The 12912-nt window shown below is 44.1% G+C and overlaps 1 protein-coding gene across 1 annotated transcript in view; it reads left to right on the top strand.

Annotated features, from left to right (window-relative positions):
• GALNT10 (polypeptide N-acetylgalactosaminyltransferase 10) overlaps positions 1-11042 on the top strand; it is an 82063-nt gene extending 71021 nt beyond the window's left edge. The window contains exons 9-12 of the mRNA XM_014875926.2: positions 1091-1312; positions 2569-2685; positions 4387-4536; positions 5248-11042. Of these exons, the coding sequence (XP_014731412.1) occupies positions 1091-1312; positions 2569-2685; positions 4387-4536; positions 5248-5415 (657 nt within the window). The 3' untranslated portion in view covers positions 5416-11042. The remainder of the gene's footprint in view (positions 1-1090; positions 1313-2568; positions 2686-4386; positions 4537-5247) is intronic.
• The last annotated feature ends 1870 nt before the right edge of the window (positions 11043-12912 follow it).

The raw sequence follows: 12912 nt of genomic DNA, 5'->3' as shown, positions 1-12912 counted from the left end.
TTGCACAGTGTTACAGTGCTTTAATGGCATCACCCCAGTTAGAGATTTGGATTTATTCCTCAGCTCAGCAATGATCTGTCAGGAGCACTCTCCTGTCTGTGCCACCTCTTCAGGAGGGAGCTGTATTTCTTTTGATCCAGTATTTGGCTCTTGTGTCCTCCCACAGTGTTGGAAGGGGACAGCATAGAGGTAGGAAAGGCTGTTTTTTGGCATCTTAACAGACGCCTTGAGATAAACACCTGCTCCTGCATTTGGGGCAGGATCAGCACACTGCTCACTCTTAGCATCCTAACTTTTTTGGTAGTCAGTGATCCCTGCTGGACTGAGCAGCTTCATGCAAGGAGTCACGAGGCACATTACTGAGAGGCACCAGAACCGTGCCTGATGTTGCCAGAGAAGAGCCCAAGGTCCAACAGTCTCGAGGGCGCTGTGACAAGCAGGTTGTCTTGAGTGGGTGGTGTTTGTTGCTGTCTTGGAGGTGCACAGGGGATTAAGCTTTACAGTAATACATGAAATGTGCTGCTGCCAGGAGGTTAAAATCCTTTGCTTCTGTTCTGAAGGGTCATTGCCTGAATACTCTGTATTCCTAAGGTATCTCAGAGTTTTACCCAAGAAAATGGAAAAATAGTGCTAAGAAAGAGTATTGTGAAGTGGAGCTTTTCAGAAGGGAGTACTGCAAATCCCATTCCTAGATGGATATAAAAGATGCAATAAGAAGGATTTAAGAAAGCAGCTTTTTGTCAGAGACCTTTGAATGTCCAGTGGTATTTACCAGCATCATGTTCTGACTAGTTTCCTTACAGAAAAAAAGGAAAAAAACAACTTTTGATTAATGTTGTTTTTCTTAGCCACAAGGAGCTAGATATAATGGCCAAGTGCCAGGATTCTGTTTTGACCTCAAATGAAAATATCTTTCTAAAAGTCCCTTGGAAGTACAGAGTAATAAAAATAATCTTTGTCCTGAAGCTGGAGAGAAAGAGTGGATGTGAATGAAAATCCTTTCTGAGCAAAATCATGCGAGCTGCTCTGAATGCTAATGGTGGTTTGTGCAGCACTCTCAGGTGGTTTCCCCTCTGATTCTCCCCCACAGAACTTGAAGAGGGTGGCTGAGGTGTGGATGGATGAATATGCAGAATACATTTACCAGCGCAGACCCGAGTACCGGCACCTCTCCGCAGGCGATGTCACCGCTCAGAAGGAGCTTCGCAACAACCTCAACTGCAAAAGCTTCAAGTGGTTCATGAACGAGGTAGCCTGGGACTTGCCAAAGTTCTACCCACCAGTGGAGCCTCCAGCTGCTGCCTGGGGAGAGGCAAGTTTGTGCTCAGACGTCTGCAGTGGGCAGACAGGCTGTGGTTTGGTTTTTTACAGTGGCCTGTGTGCCTCAGTTGCCGTGGGTAAAGTGTGAGCGAGTGTTTAAAGATCTGCTTGATATTCCAAAACCCAAAACTCCTCTACCATTGCACTGGCCTGATCAAAGCAGGCAGTTGGGCAGGCAGCTGTTTCTATTAGTGCACAGCTCCAACGAGAATAGAGACTTGGCTTGTTCTGCATGTTGTGTATTTAGTAGAAAGCAGAATATGCCAGAGGGATGACTAGGGAGAGGCAGCAGATGAGCAATAGTGAAATCTTGTATTTCCAAAGGGCTTTACGACTGTGTTGAGCTACTCTTGTCCTTAGCTTTCCCATGTGAAAGGCAGGAAAATCATCCTTATTTTTGAAAGTCAGCTGTGTTCTGGGAATAGCATCACCCCAGGAGCGAGGCTGTGAATTGTTACACACAGCTGTCGTGGCTGAGTGTTTTGGGTCAGTTAAAGAATCACTGGCAAAGATGTTGGCAAAAGCTGGTGTAATATAAAAGTGAAAGTATGACAAAGTTTATTGGTAAGGTTCACTGTACTGCTTTCTAGAGGGTTAAAGCACACAGAGAAAAAGCAAACTAAAATCTAAAATCAATCAATCTGAAATTGAAATCAGCCAAAAATTACCTGTGTGAAGACTAGGGATGGAAAAGGGTAAGGATAAAAAATAAGGGAGATCCTCCCATGGAGTCACATGGTTCAGAGTGGACTCCCTTACTAAACTTAGCTCTGAACTGAACCTGTTTAACAGCACTTAAACTTAACAGCATTTAATCTGTAGCTTAAGTTAAACAATTCGACAAAAGATTCATGTAGAATTTACTACAGCCCAAGAGTAACAAATCGAAAGTACTTAAGAATCCAGAAGAGCAATATTGTACATTTGCTATAGCATATTCACACTGTCACAGGTTGAAGGGAAGATGTACAAGGTATAGACCTGTGAAAAAGTGGCACCACCAGACAACCCAGCCCACAGTGGGCTCTGCAGTCCAGTCACTGCTAGGTTTTGCTGTGTGCTGGAGGTACAGCTGGGTCCCATTTTGAGTTCTGTACTTTCTTCCAGCTGTTACTGGCCAGCTCAGACTCAGAGTTAAGAGAGGAATCTTAAAAACTAACTTCATACAAACACTGCTGCAATTTGAGCCAATTTGAGCCTTCTTTTCTGGTAGGAGTAGGAGATTCAGTGACTAATTAACTATTTCAGATACGCAATGTGGGAACTGGACTGTGTGTGGACACTAAGCATGGAGCCCTGGGATCCCCACTGAGGCTGGAAAACTGCGTGAAGGACAGAGGAGAGGCAGCATGGAACAACGTGCAGGTAACAATCTCATCAATCATCAGCTCCTAAATCTGGGGAGGCAGAGGCTCCAAGGACCAGTGCTGAAGGAAGGCCATTTAGAGCTGTCCCCAAGGTTCACACGCTGATTGTACTCTGGTACAGGATGTGGCTTGTGCTTGTGGTACAGGAGGGTCTGGAGCCTGGAAGACTGTGCAGAGCTTTTACCTCTGCTTTGAAGTTCTGAGTGAACAAAAGAAATGACAAGAAAACAGTGTGCCAAAACAATAAACCAGTAACAAGGCAGCTGTAATATGTAACAAAGTGAATATTAACTTCAAAGGTTGTGCTGAAAGAAGTGATAGAGGAGCATCATGCATATTAATGAACCTGCAGGAGCATTCAATAACTGTTCACTATCATCCTCCTGACAGGAGGCAAATGCATTATAAACACGCAACTATTGCTGGAGAGATGAAACCAGCCAGGTTATAGATTCACCCTCTCAACATATGAGGTGCCAGAAACGACAGCTTTATTGTAACAGAAGGGAGGAAAATATTAGTTTGTCTAAACTGTAGCAGCTGAGCTGAGAAAGGATCAAGAAAACAATGCCTCTATTACAGAGCCATGCATAACTCTTCAGGGAATGGCTTCAGTAGTAGGAGACAGAGGGTTGTTGCATATCAATTTGATGCGTGAAAAATAGAAGCAAAACCAATTTACTCAGGCACAGTCCAAACTAAGCCTCTGTTGTGTCAGGAGGATGTTGAAAATTAGTTTTGGCTTATGTTTAGGAAGAGAATGCGGTTTGAACTTCTGAGTAGCGTTGAGCCTAAATGATTGTGGTAATTTCACTCTCAAGAGGGATTTAAAAGACAGCCAAGAACAAAGAAGTTTCTTTGTGCAAAAGTTTTTGGCCACATTGCTTCAAATAGCAGCACTCTGATCATTACTTTCCGACTGCCTCATGAGAGATCTCTGAGGAGAGTTATTCCTCCAGCTGACTCCAAAGGAGCCTCCAGAACAGCCTTTTCCTCAGGGACTGAAAGGGAGGTGTGCTGGCTGGCAGCCCTGCACAACCACATGGGCTGGTGCTGTCCTCTCATCAGGGCACTGCATTGCCAGGCATAGGCTGTGCTCCATTACTGGAGTTAAAACTCTTCCTCTGCTCAATAGAGTCCCTCCTTCATTTCACCTGAGAGTGCTTAGAGTTCATTGCAGGGTCAGTAGAAGGGAGCATCAGGAAGCAACTCCCAAGTGTTTGCCTTTCCTGCACTCCTGTGGGCAGGGTGTGAAGCTGTGGCTCCTGGTCTCTTGTCCCAGGAGTGCGGGACAATTTCTCAAGGTGACTGCAGGCTGCCTCTGCAGACTTTGGTGTTCACTGCCAGCGTTAACTCCGAGCTGCTGGAGCTCTCTGGCTTTTCTGCTGGCTGAGGAGGCTGTAATTGGTCAGCTGCTCACTTAATCCTTGATGTACGTCTGCATTGCAGAGACATCCAGGGCTTCTCTAGCACCCAGGCTGACCAGCATGGCTGGCTGCAGCAGCACTATCTTGTTTCACATGCTGTGACAGCTGGTACAGAGTCCCCTGGTCAGCAGCCCCTGTCCCCAGAGGCAGGAGGAGTTTTACCTGCAGAAGATGCTGTCCCTTCCTTGAAGCCATGCCCACCCTGTGGGCACAGGGAACAGCATTCTGCCGGTGAAAGTATCATGCCCAGAGGGTCCTGTTTGTCCTGACAGGTATTCACCTTCAGCTGGAGAGAAGACATCCGTCCAGGGGATCCTCAGCATACCAAGAAGTTTTGCTTTGATGCCATTTCCCACAGCAGCCCTGTGACCCTCTATGACTGTCATGGAATGAAGGGGAACCAGCTCTGGAGATACCGAAAAGTGAGTGTGTGCGTGTGGGCGTATTCTCGTCTAAGGTGTCAAATTGCCTGAGGCGCTTACTTCCTGAAAATGTCACCACTCGTGTTTTATTCCTTCTTTTCATGTAGCTGTAACAAGAGAATCTGCAGGCAGCCTGTTGTCATTGTACCATTGATTAAAAAGAGGTGACTCCCCTGTTCTACTGGTTAGAAACGTGAGGACCCCAGGTCTCCTGAGCAGAGGACACTCTCTGTGCAGGGTCCCCACAGCTGGCAGTGAGGTGATGCAACACCTTGTGTTTGCAAAGAGGTGTTCTGAGAGTTGGTTTGTTCTGAGCACTGGAATGTCCTGCCAAGAGTAGATAAGGATTTATTCATCCTACTAAGCAATGCTATTGTGGGCCACAGGTAAGTAAATTCTTGTCTGAGTGCCCTGTGCTAGTCCTTGCAATCTGCTGGCAAGATGCCTGGGAGGGATGCAGCAGGATTCCAGCCTGGAGAGCCCCTGGGAAGCTTTAGAGAGTCCCAGTGTAGGTGTGAGGATTGGGCTGCATTCTGTTGGAAGGGGTGGGAATGAACCCAGACACTTGTCAACCAGTTAAGCATGGAACAACTTCAGATATACCCAAATGACATAATAGCTCACCTTGGTTTTTAAGACTTCTTTCTGTTGATATTAAAATAACTTTTCTTCTCCACTTAAGCAACCTCACAACAAATTTCTCTCCTCCAGGACAAGACCCTCTACCACCCAGTCAGCAGCAGCTGTATGGACTGCAGTGAGAGTGATCGAAAGATCTTTATGAATAGCTGCAATCCTTCATCTCCAACACAGCAGTGGATATTTGAACACACAAACTCAACCATCTTGGAAAAATTTAACAGAAATCTTGATCTTTAAAAGACTGAGAGAAAAAATATATATATTTTACAATTATAGTTTTTACTGGGGAGGGTTACAAAAATTTTTTTAATACTTTTTTTTAAACACTTAATGAAGGTAAAAGGGAGAATCTCAGGAGAAGGTTAATTAGCAGGCCAGTCTTTATTGTGAAGATGCTGCATCCTTCTCTTCTGGGGATGGTGGAATTTTAAAGGCTTTGCCAGAGCCACTTCTGTGCTGAGACTGAACAGAAACTCTGTTTTTAGAGGAGTCTGAATGTGTTTCAAATGGCTTTTTCTTTCCCCTTTTTTGTTTTGTTTTATTTCCCACTGCAGTCTGGTGTTAAATGATTTTGTTATCCAGGACCCTGCAGGACTTTTTGTAGCTGCTATACCACCCACTGAAGCGTTCCCACATAGGTGCTTTATCTTCCAAACTCCATATAAGTAAAATATTGAAGACAAGATTTAAGTCTCCAATCAAAAAAATAGGGAAAAAAAAATCCCATTATTGTAAAATGAAATTACTATTTTTTTGCCCTGAACCAAATATATTTCAAACAGGTTGAGTATTATTACTTTCCAAATCATAGCTCTGATGAAGGAATGAGCTCTAGTGGAAGTGCAGCCAAGTGTTGGAAATATGGCTGTTGTTATTAGCCATGAGGAATCTGGGTTTCTGGTCCATTCACTTTGCAGTCAGTTTGTCACTCACTGTTGAATCTTCAAGGTGAAAGATTAGCAGAGGGTTTTTAAATAATCGCAGTTCTTACAGGTGAAGACTTTATGCTAAGAGCCTTTGGATATCAGGTTCCAAATTTGCTTCTTACAACCTTTTTAGCACAGACATCTCCAGGATTTCTCAGAGTTAAATCTACTGCGTGAAGATAATTTCCATTCTTCCTTTAGAGGTTTGAAGGCTAAGTTAATTTACAGTTGGTGTGAGCAGATTAATTCAGGATAATAAAGTCAGGGCTGAGATTAGCTATTGGTCTTTATCCATTTGTTCATCAGTCTGTAGTTTCTTGAGTCCTGTGGTCAGTGGTGTTCTAGCCTTGTGGAAACGTGCTATTAATCTCTCCTCATTTCCCAGCACCCACAGCACTGTGCAGTTCTGTGCCTGTGACTGGAAATCTGTTTGCTTTAGCAGAGATGTGGGACTGACGGACCCATTTTCCTGGTACCCTCTCCCTTGTGCAGTGAGTGAGCAGTGCAGGGTGTTCCCCCTTCTGGTTTGTCTGTGGGATCTGCCAGACAGTGAACCAGGAATGTCTCATCCCAGGAGCTGGAATGCATTGATATTAAAGAATGAATGGAGGACCACTGGTTCAAGTCTATATGAACCAAGTATTTTTAAAAAATCTGGTTTAAAATGAAGTTGTTGCAAAAGCACCTGTACTAGTTTCCCTGACTTAGTCTTGTACTGAAGGGAGCAGTGGCATTTTCTGGTAAAAGCTGTGAATGATGATGCAGTGAACCAGTGAACAGATGCTGTGTAAATTAGTAAACAGGATTCCTTTGCCAGGAATTGCCCAGCTCATTGGTTTGACTAGCTGCCCATGCAGGGGTGTTGCAAGAGTAGGTAGCATGCAGCCAGCTCTGAGGTGATGGGGATGGGACCCCTGTGGGATGCTTGATGAGCATGGTTAGTACATTGCCCTTCCTCAGAGAGGCAGGGAAGCTCTGCTCTGGGATGTCTTTCATGTGAAGGCAAGGAGATGCTTCCCTAGTGTCTCAAAACAAGCAGGATGGCTCTCTCTGCAGAGCTCCAGAAGCCCTTTTGTTGCCAACTGTAGGGTTGTGTCCCATGTTTCAGATGTGTTGGAGGCCATGTAGTGCTGTGCCTGGCAGCTGGGAGCTAACAAGGACACAGCTGGCTGCCCCCCAAACACTCCAGTCTGATGTGTTGAGTAGGAGGTTCAGAATCATTTCCACCTCTCTCATCACACAGCTGAGGCCATATCTGACCTTTTCTGTCAACTGAGCTGGTCCATGCAGTCATGGAGAACAGGAAACATGGGCACTGCATTGCAGCTGGCACCAGGTTTCCCAAATGTTGGTGTCTAAGAATTTTGGGAGTGAAGAAAGAAAAAATAGCCCTAGGCTTCCCTTATGAGAGTTCGGCAGCAGTATTGGATGGAAGTGAGAGCAGCATCAAGCAGAGTTGGCATTTTATGTTCTCAGTCACTACAGTATGTCTGTCATTAGGATCCCTTCGCATTTCTGTGGGAGACAGAGTCACCTTCCAGTGCTTTGTGTCTGACTGCTGCTTTCCTTAAGTTATTAATGCTCTCATTAGCCGAGTAGTGCTGACTGTGGAGCCACTAGATGGCCTGACTAGATGTCTTTATGAATGTTTTAATGCCTGTGGAACAAGAAGCTGTTTGTCCATGAACAGTGCTAGTTTTTTATAACTGGGACACAATCAGCATATTCTATAAATGGACTGTAGGTTGTTCTGCTTGCAGGTTGCAGCTTTGTGTGTCTTAGTTTTCTAATGAGAGGATTAGCTTCTGTTTCTAAACTGCATGGCTTGCTTTGTACTTGGGCTCACCTTGTGAAGGGAGCCCTCCTTTGGCTCACTGGATTCTTGCTTCAGAGAGAGCTGCAGCAATGAACAGGTCTTTTACCACTTGGTGATCTTAATTTGGAGAGAAAGGTCAGCTCTTAGCAGCTTGCACCAACAGATTAGGCAATAGTTGAGGCAATTCCTGTTTGACAACCCACCACCAGTACACAGAAACCTAAGATTTAGTGTCAGTGGTTGTACCAGGTCCATCTCAGTGTGGTTGATCTCTTTTCTGAAGGTTTGAGATCTGAGTATAGTAAGAGCCTCACAAATTCTGTACACTTCTGACTAGCTCACTGGGCTTTGAGCTATTAATTATTTGCATCAGTTACACTTTTCAGTACCCTAGAGGCTTTGTTGACTAATGCAAAGACTTAATATAGCCAACTGATCAAGAAATATAAGCTGTATTTCATCATCTGCATCTTTAACTGAGCCTTGCCTGGGCAATCTGGTTAATTATTCCAATTACTTTTGGTTATTTGTAAGCAAAATTGCTAAAGCATGAATACATAATTAGATCTTCACATCTGCATGCAAGTCAAGACTGGAGATTAAATACTGGTGATTATCTAATGCCAAATACATGTTTTCATATTTTTCCCCCAAAAGTAATGAAACACCCCTCTCTTTGTGGCTGCATAAGTTTTGTTGCTTTTAAGTATCAGCATCCCAGACAACAGGGTATGTGTTATGTTGCATAAAAATACTTTGATTTGCTCTTGAAGCTGTTGTTGATCTATACTGGTGCTAATCTCTAAGGCCTACAGACAGTAAATAAGTTTGGGGCTCTCATGTGTTGTGTGCAAGGTGTCTTTTCTCATACCTAGGAAATTAATTTTCTTTTTTAAACCACAATAGAAGAACGTGTGAGCCTTCCTGACAGGGGAATACAGCATCATTAAAATAAAGATGTGCCTTTTTAAATGTAAATGTACAGCAAATGCTTAAACTTGAACCATTTCCTAGTGCCTTGCTGGACAAGAGAGGAGAGGGGAAGGGATTGGGGGATAAGGATTTAAGAGAAAGCTTGACTCCTGCAGTGTTGTGTGTGGGTTGTTTTTTTTTTTTTTTTTAGATGTCTGATTTTCAATGCAAAATTTGCGTGAGCGACAGTAATCAGAAGCTCTTGGGTTCCCTCTGTTAAATCGATATCGTTAATGACTCTGGGGAGGTTTGTCACTCCTAATAGGAAGACTTGGAAAGGTTGGCAGCTTCCTCTGGGTGTGCTGTAACAGCTGAAGCTGTACTGGAAGATGTCTTGGTTAGCTGCTGGATGTTTCACCTCATGGTGAAGGCTCATTATTTCACTGGTATGAGGGATCCTGCATTTTATTTTCCAAATATGCAAATTATAAATAGTCCCAAAAGCATAGAAAATCTGTAGCAGAAGTGTCTTTCAGAAGAAGTTGATGCCTTCCATCACTGGGAAACTTTTTCAAGAGTGTATTAAAATCTCTAATACGGAAGTAGCAAGAAAGCAGTTTCTCAGCCTGACTTTCCTCTTGGTTGGTTTTACAGCAGTCTGTGCAAAGGGCTTTGCTTTCCTTTAGTACTGGAGTGTTCCAGTCAGTAAAGTTCCCTTCTCCCTGCTGCACTGAGATCAGTGATCTGAGAGTCAAACAGGCACCACCAGCACTGCAGGAGCACAGTGCTCTGGGGCTGCTACAGGGCTGTGACAGCAGCTCTGCTGGATCACATCACCCAGGGGAGACATCTCCAAATAGTCAGACTGGGCAATCATGGAACCTGCCAGGTGAAAGGGGAGAAGATTTTACTCTAAAATGTCTTTCAGGATACAGACAGAGACTTGACTTGATTGGAGAAAACAGCCAGCCTCTGGCAGTCAACCTGTCAGGCTTGCAGTCAAAAGAGCCCTGGTAAAGCCATGTGTGAAACAGCCCAAGTGATGCATATGTACCTTGCATCCCACATCCACTTTCAGCTGCTGGGGTTCATGGATTCACTGGGTGGTTTCACAGGATACAATGCAAAGGGGAGCTGGCTTTTGAGTCAGGAGCACTGAGTCCTGCTCCCTGGCTGCCATGGCCTGTTACTTAATCTTAAGCAAGGAAAGTCTGTGTGCTGCAATTCCCCAGCTTGTGTAGGATTCACCTTTAAGTGCTTTATTTTCTGACCTAATGAGTGTTGAGTCCAGATTTTAAAACAAGTTGCAAATCCTCACCTGGTTCAAGTGGAGAGAGATGCAGTGGATGGAGAATGGGAAATGAGATCTGAAATTGCCATCAGCATTCAACACAGACTCGTCAATTCATTTCATATTCCTCATTAACCAGTCAGATTGATTTATTCACATTATAAATTTGAAGTGTAACCAAAATAAGCTCACCTCCTGCTCTGATTTCTCCTTTGTAGTGCCATGCTTTAGCTTTGAGAATCTGTGAGGAACTAGGCAATGATAGATCATGGAAAACCTAATAAAAAGCCTGTGTCTGTTTTTGACTGTCCCTCTGCTAGCTGAGTACACTCCTTAATTGACTGCATTTGAGCTTTCTTGATGCTTCTGTATGACCTAAAAGGCTTCAGTGATTCCAGCAGTTGTGAGTGATTCGGGAGTTTAACATAAAGCCACTGGATCTCTGTGGTTTTAAATATACTAGTTCAACTCAAGGAGAAAAGTCTTAATCCTAGGTAGTGAGCAAACAAATGTGAACTTCAACCACAAAACAAGATAAAAACTGATCAAGCTAACAGCCTGAAACCTTAGCCCTTATGATAACAGCAACAAATAGCTTTAGCCTCTAGGGTGGAGAAGGGAATTGGTTTCAAAATGCATTCTCTAGGATCTCGGTGATTAGGTCTAATTTTGTCTGTACCTTGTACTGCATGCATTTTCTCTGTAAAACTGGATGGTGCCTCTTGAATCAGTGTGTATTTATTTTGTGCATATTAGGACCAACAGCCTAATATCTGGGGGTGGTAAAGGACTTGTAGCACTTTAATGTAGTAGCTTTCATAAATTGGGAATCATTGATAGAATGCCTAGTGTTTTTAAAGTTGAATGGACTTCCTTTTATAATATATTTAAAATAAATTTTTAATGTGTTTTCTGAAAACTGTGTACACAGATGTGACTGTCCCCACCTGTTTTGCTCCAGTGATTGATTTTTCTCCTACTTGTGAGAATAAGCTCAGCTGCCCTGGTGTGGTTTTCCCAGCACAGGTTTCCTGTCACTCCATGCCCAGTGGTGCAATGCTGAAGGAACCATGGCTGTAGTGGATGACTTGTGTCCAGGTAGGCCACTGCTGGGCTGGACTTTCCTTGGTAGGGCACACTGGGGAAGCACAGAGGAACGGAGAAAAGCCAGCTGTGACTCTTCCTTGTCTGCCTGTTTGCCTTGGGAGCGACTGCTGGGAGATCCACCCCACCCCTTGGTTTGCAGGGTAGGGCTTTAACAGCTCGTGGCCTTGTTTGTGTTCTGATCTCCATGTGAGGAGAGCAGGCTCAGCCCAAGACAATAAATCAGCATTGCTCATGTTCCCACTAGGACCCTCAGTGCTTCCTACTGTCACCACTTCATTTCTTCAGTGGCCTTCTCAATTACTCCTTTTTACTCAGCTCCTTGGGTGAAAAACAGTGGGGGGGAAATGGATGGGAGACAAACAATGAAATGTGTGAAAATCCGTGTATGGGAAAAGGAATCTTTCTGGGGGGACCAGCAAGGCAGGATCCCCAGGGAAGACTGTGCTGTGATTCTTGGCCACGGGAACATTGCCCAGGGTAAGTATGTGCCAAAAGCTGTGACAGTTTAAGCATTTTAACAGGTTCAATATGTGCCACCCTAGAAAAGTGCTGAGCAGAGTGGGAGTCTGGGGGAAGGTGCCAGAGCAGTGTTTTCATTGGCCTCCCCAAGGTACTGTGAAAGGAAATGGTCTGATATCTCATGATGAAAAGTTTAAAAAAACCTTCTTCCCAGGACATCTCAAGCAGCACAGACCGTTGTGAGAGAAGTATTTCTGTCCTGAGCCCCCTGAATGCATCCATTAAAATAGTAAGTTCCAGATGACAGCTACACCACCAACTTTAGAGGGTAGTGCTGCTCCAGGTGAGATTTACAGGCCTGCATAGGTTCCCCTAATTTGATTAGAGGCTGACTGGGATGGCCAAGCTATTACTGCTTTAGAGGCACTAAAACTGCCTGGGTACTGATGGGTTTATGAAACATTGTTTCTCACTTCATTGCAGCTCCCACAAAGAATTATTGGATCAGGTTAGTGATAGATACCTAATAAAGAATGTCTCTATGAGGCAGTTTATTTTGCAGCAAGCTTGTTCCAGACTAGCAGACTGTGAAATCCGGAGGTTCCCATGAGGATAAATATGCTGAAATAAACTGCAATTATAAAAACACCTCCATGCATTTTTTTTTTATTTTGAAAGACTGAAAAAAAGGTGTCATCGTGTTAGCCTGAGCAGAAGGTAATTAGCACAGAATTAGCAAACAGACAGTGACAAAAGCTGTGTTTTTCCTTCCAGTAAGCACTGCAAAAGGACTTAAAATCTTTTATCTGCAGGAATGAGAGGTTGCACCCAAGATGAAATACAATCTGATGGTCAGTACCCGCCTGTTCTGAAATTTACGGTGCCTGTTTCTTCCCAAAATATAGTCAGGGAACACCTGCACAATCTCCTCCTCAAGGGGACGGGAAGAAGTTCTGCTTGTTAGGGCCGTGTTCCCTTTTATCTCCTTGCTTGCTGTTATCATGTGTCCCTACAGTCTGTGGTTTTGGCTTCCTGAGTGTCAAGATAATCCTTCTGCAAGATTTCCTCAGCCAGCCATTTGATTTTTATTGGTAATGTTAAGATAAAGCCAGAAAGCTTGTTATCAGCAGCTGTGAGATCTCTGTCAGCCTCTTGGTGTTTTCCCTTTCCCCAAAACAAGGAATATCTGTACGGCTTTGCCATGAGGGTATTACTTCAGGCAG

This window comes from Sturnus vulgaris, chromosome 15 (assembly GCF_052056855.1).
Source record: "Sturnus vulgaris isolate bStuVul1 chromosome 15, bStuVul1.hap1, whole genome shotgun sequence".
NCBI lineage: Eukaryota > Metazoa > Chordata > Aves > Passeriformes > Sturnidae > Sturnus > Sturnus vulgaris.
The sequence above is the reverse complement of the archived record's forward strand: the minus strand, read 5'-3'. Positions and strand labels throughout refer to the sequence as shown.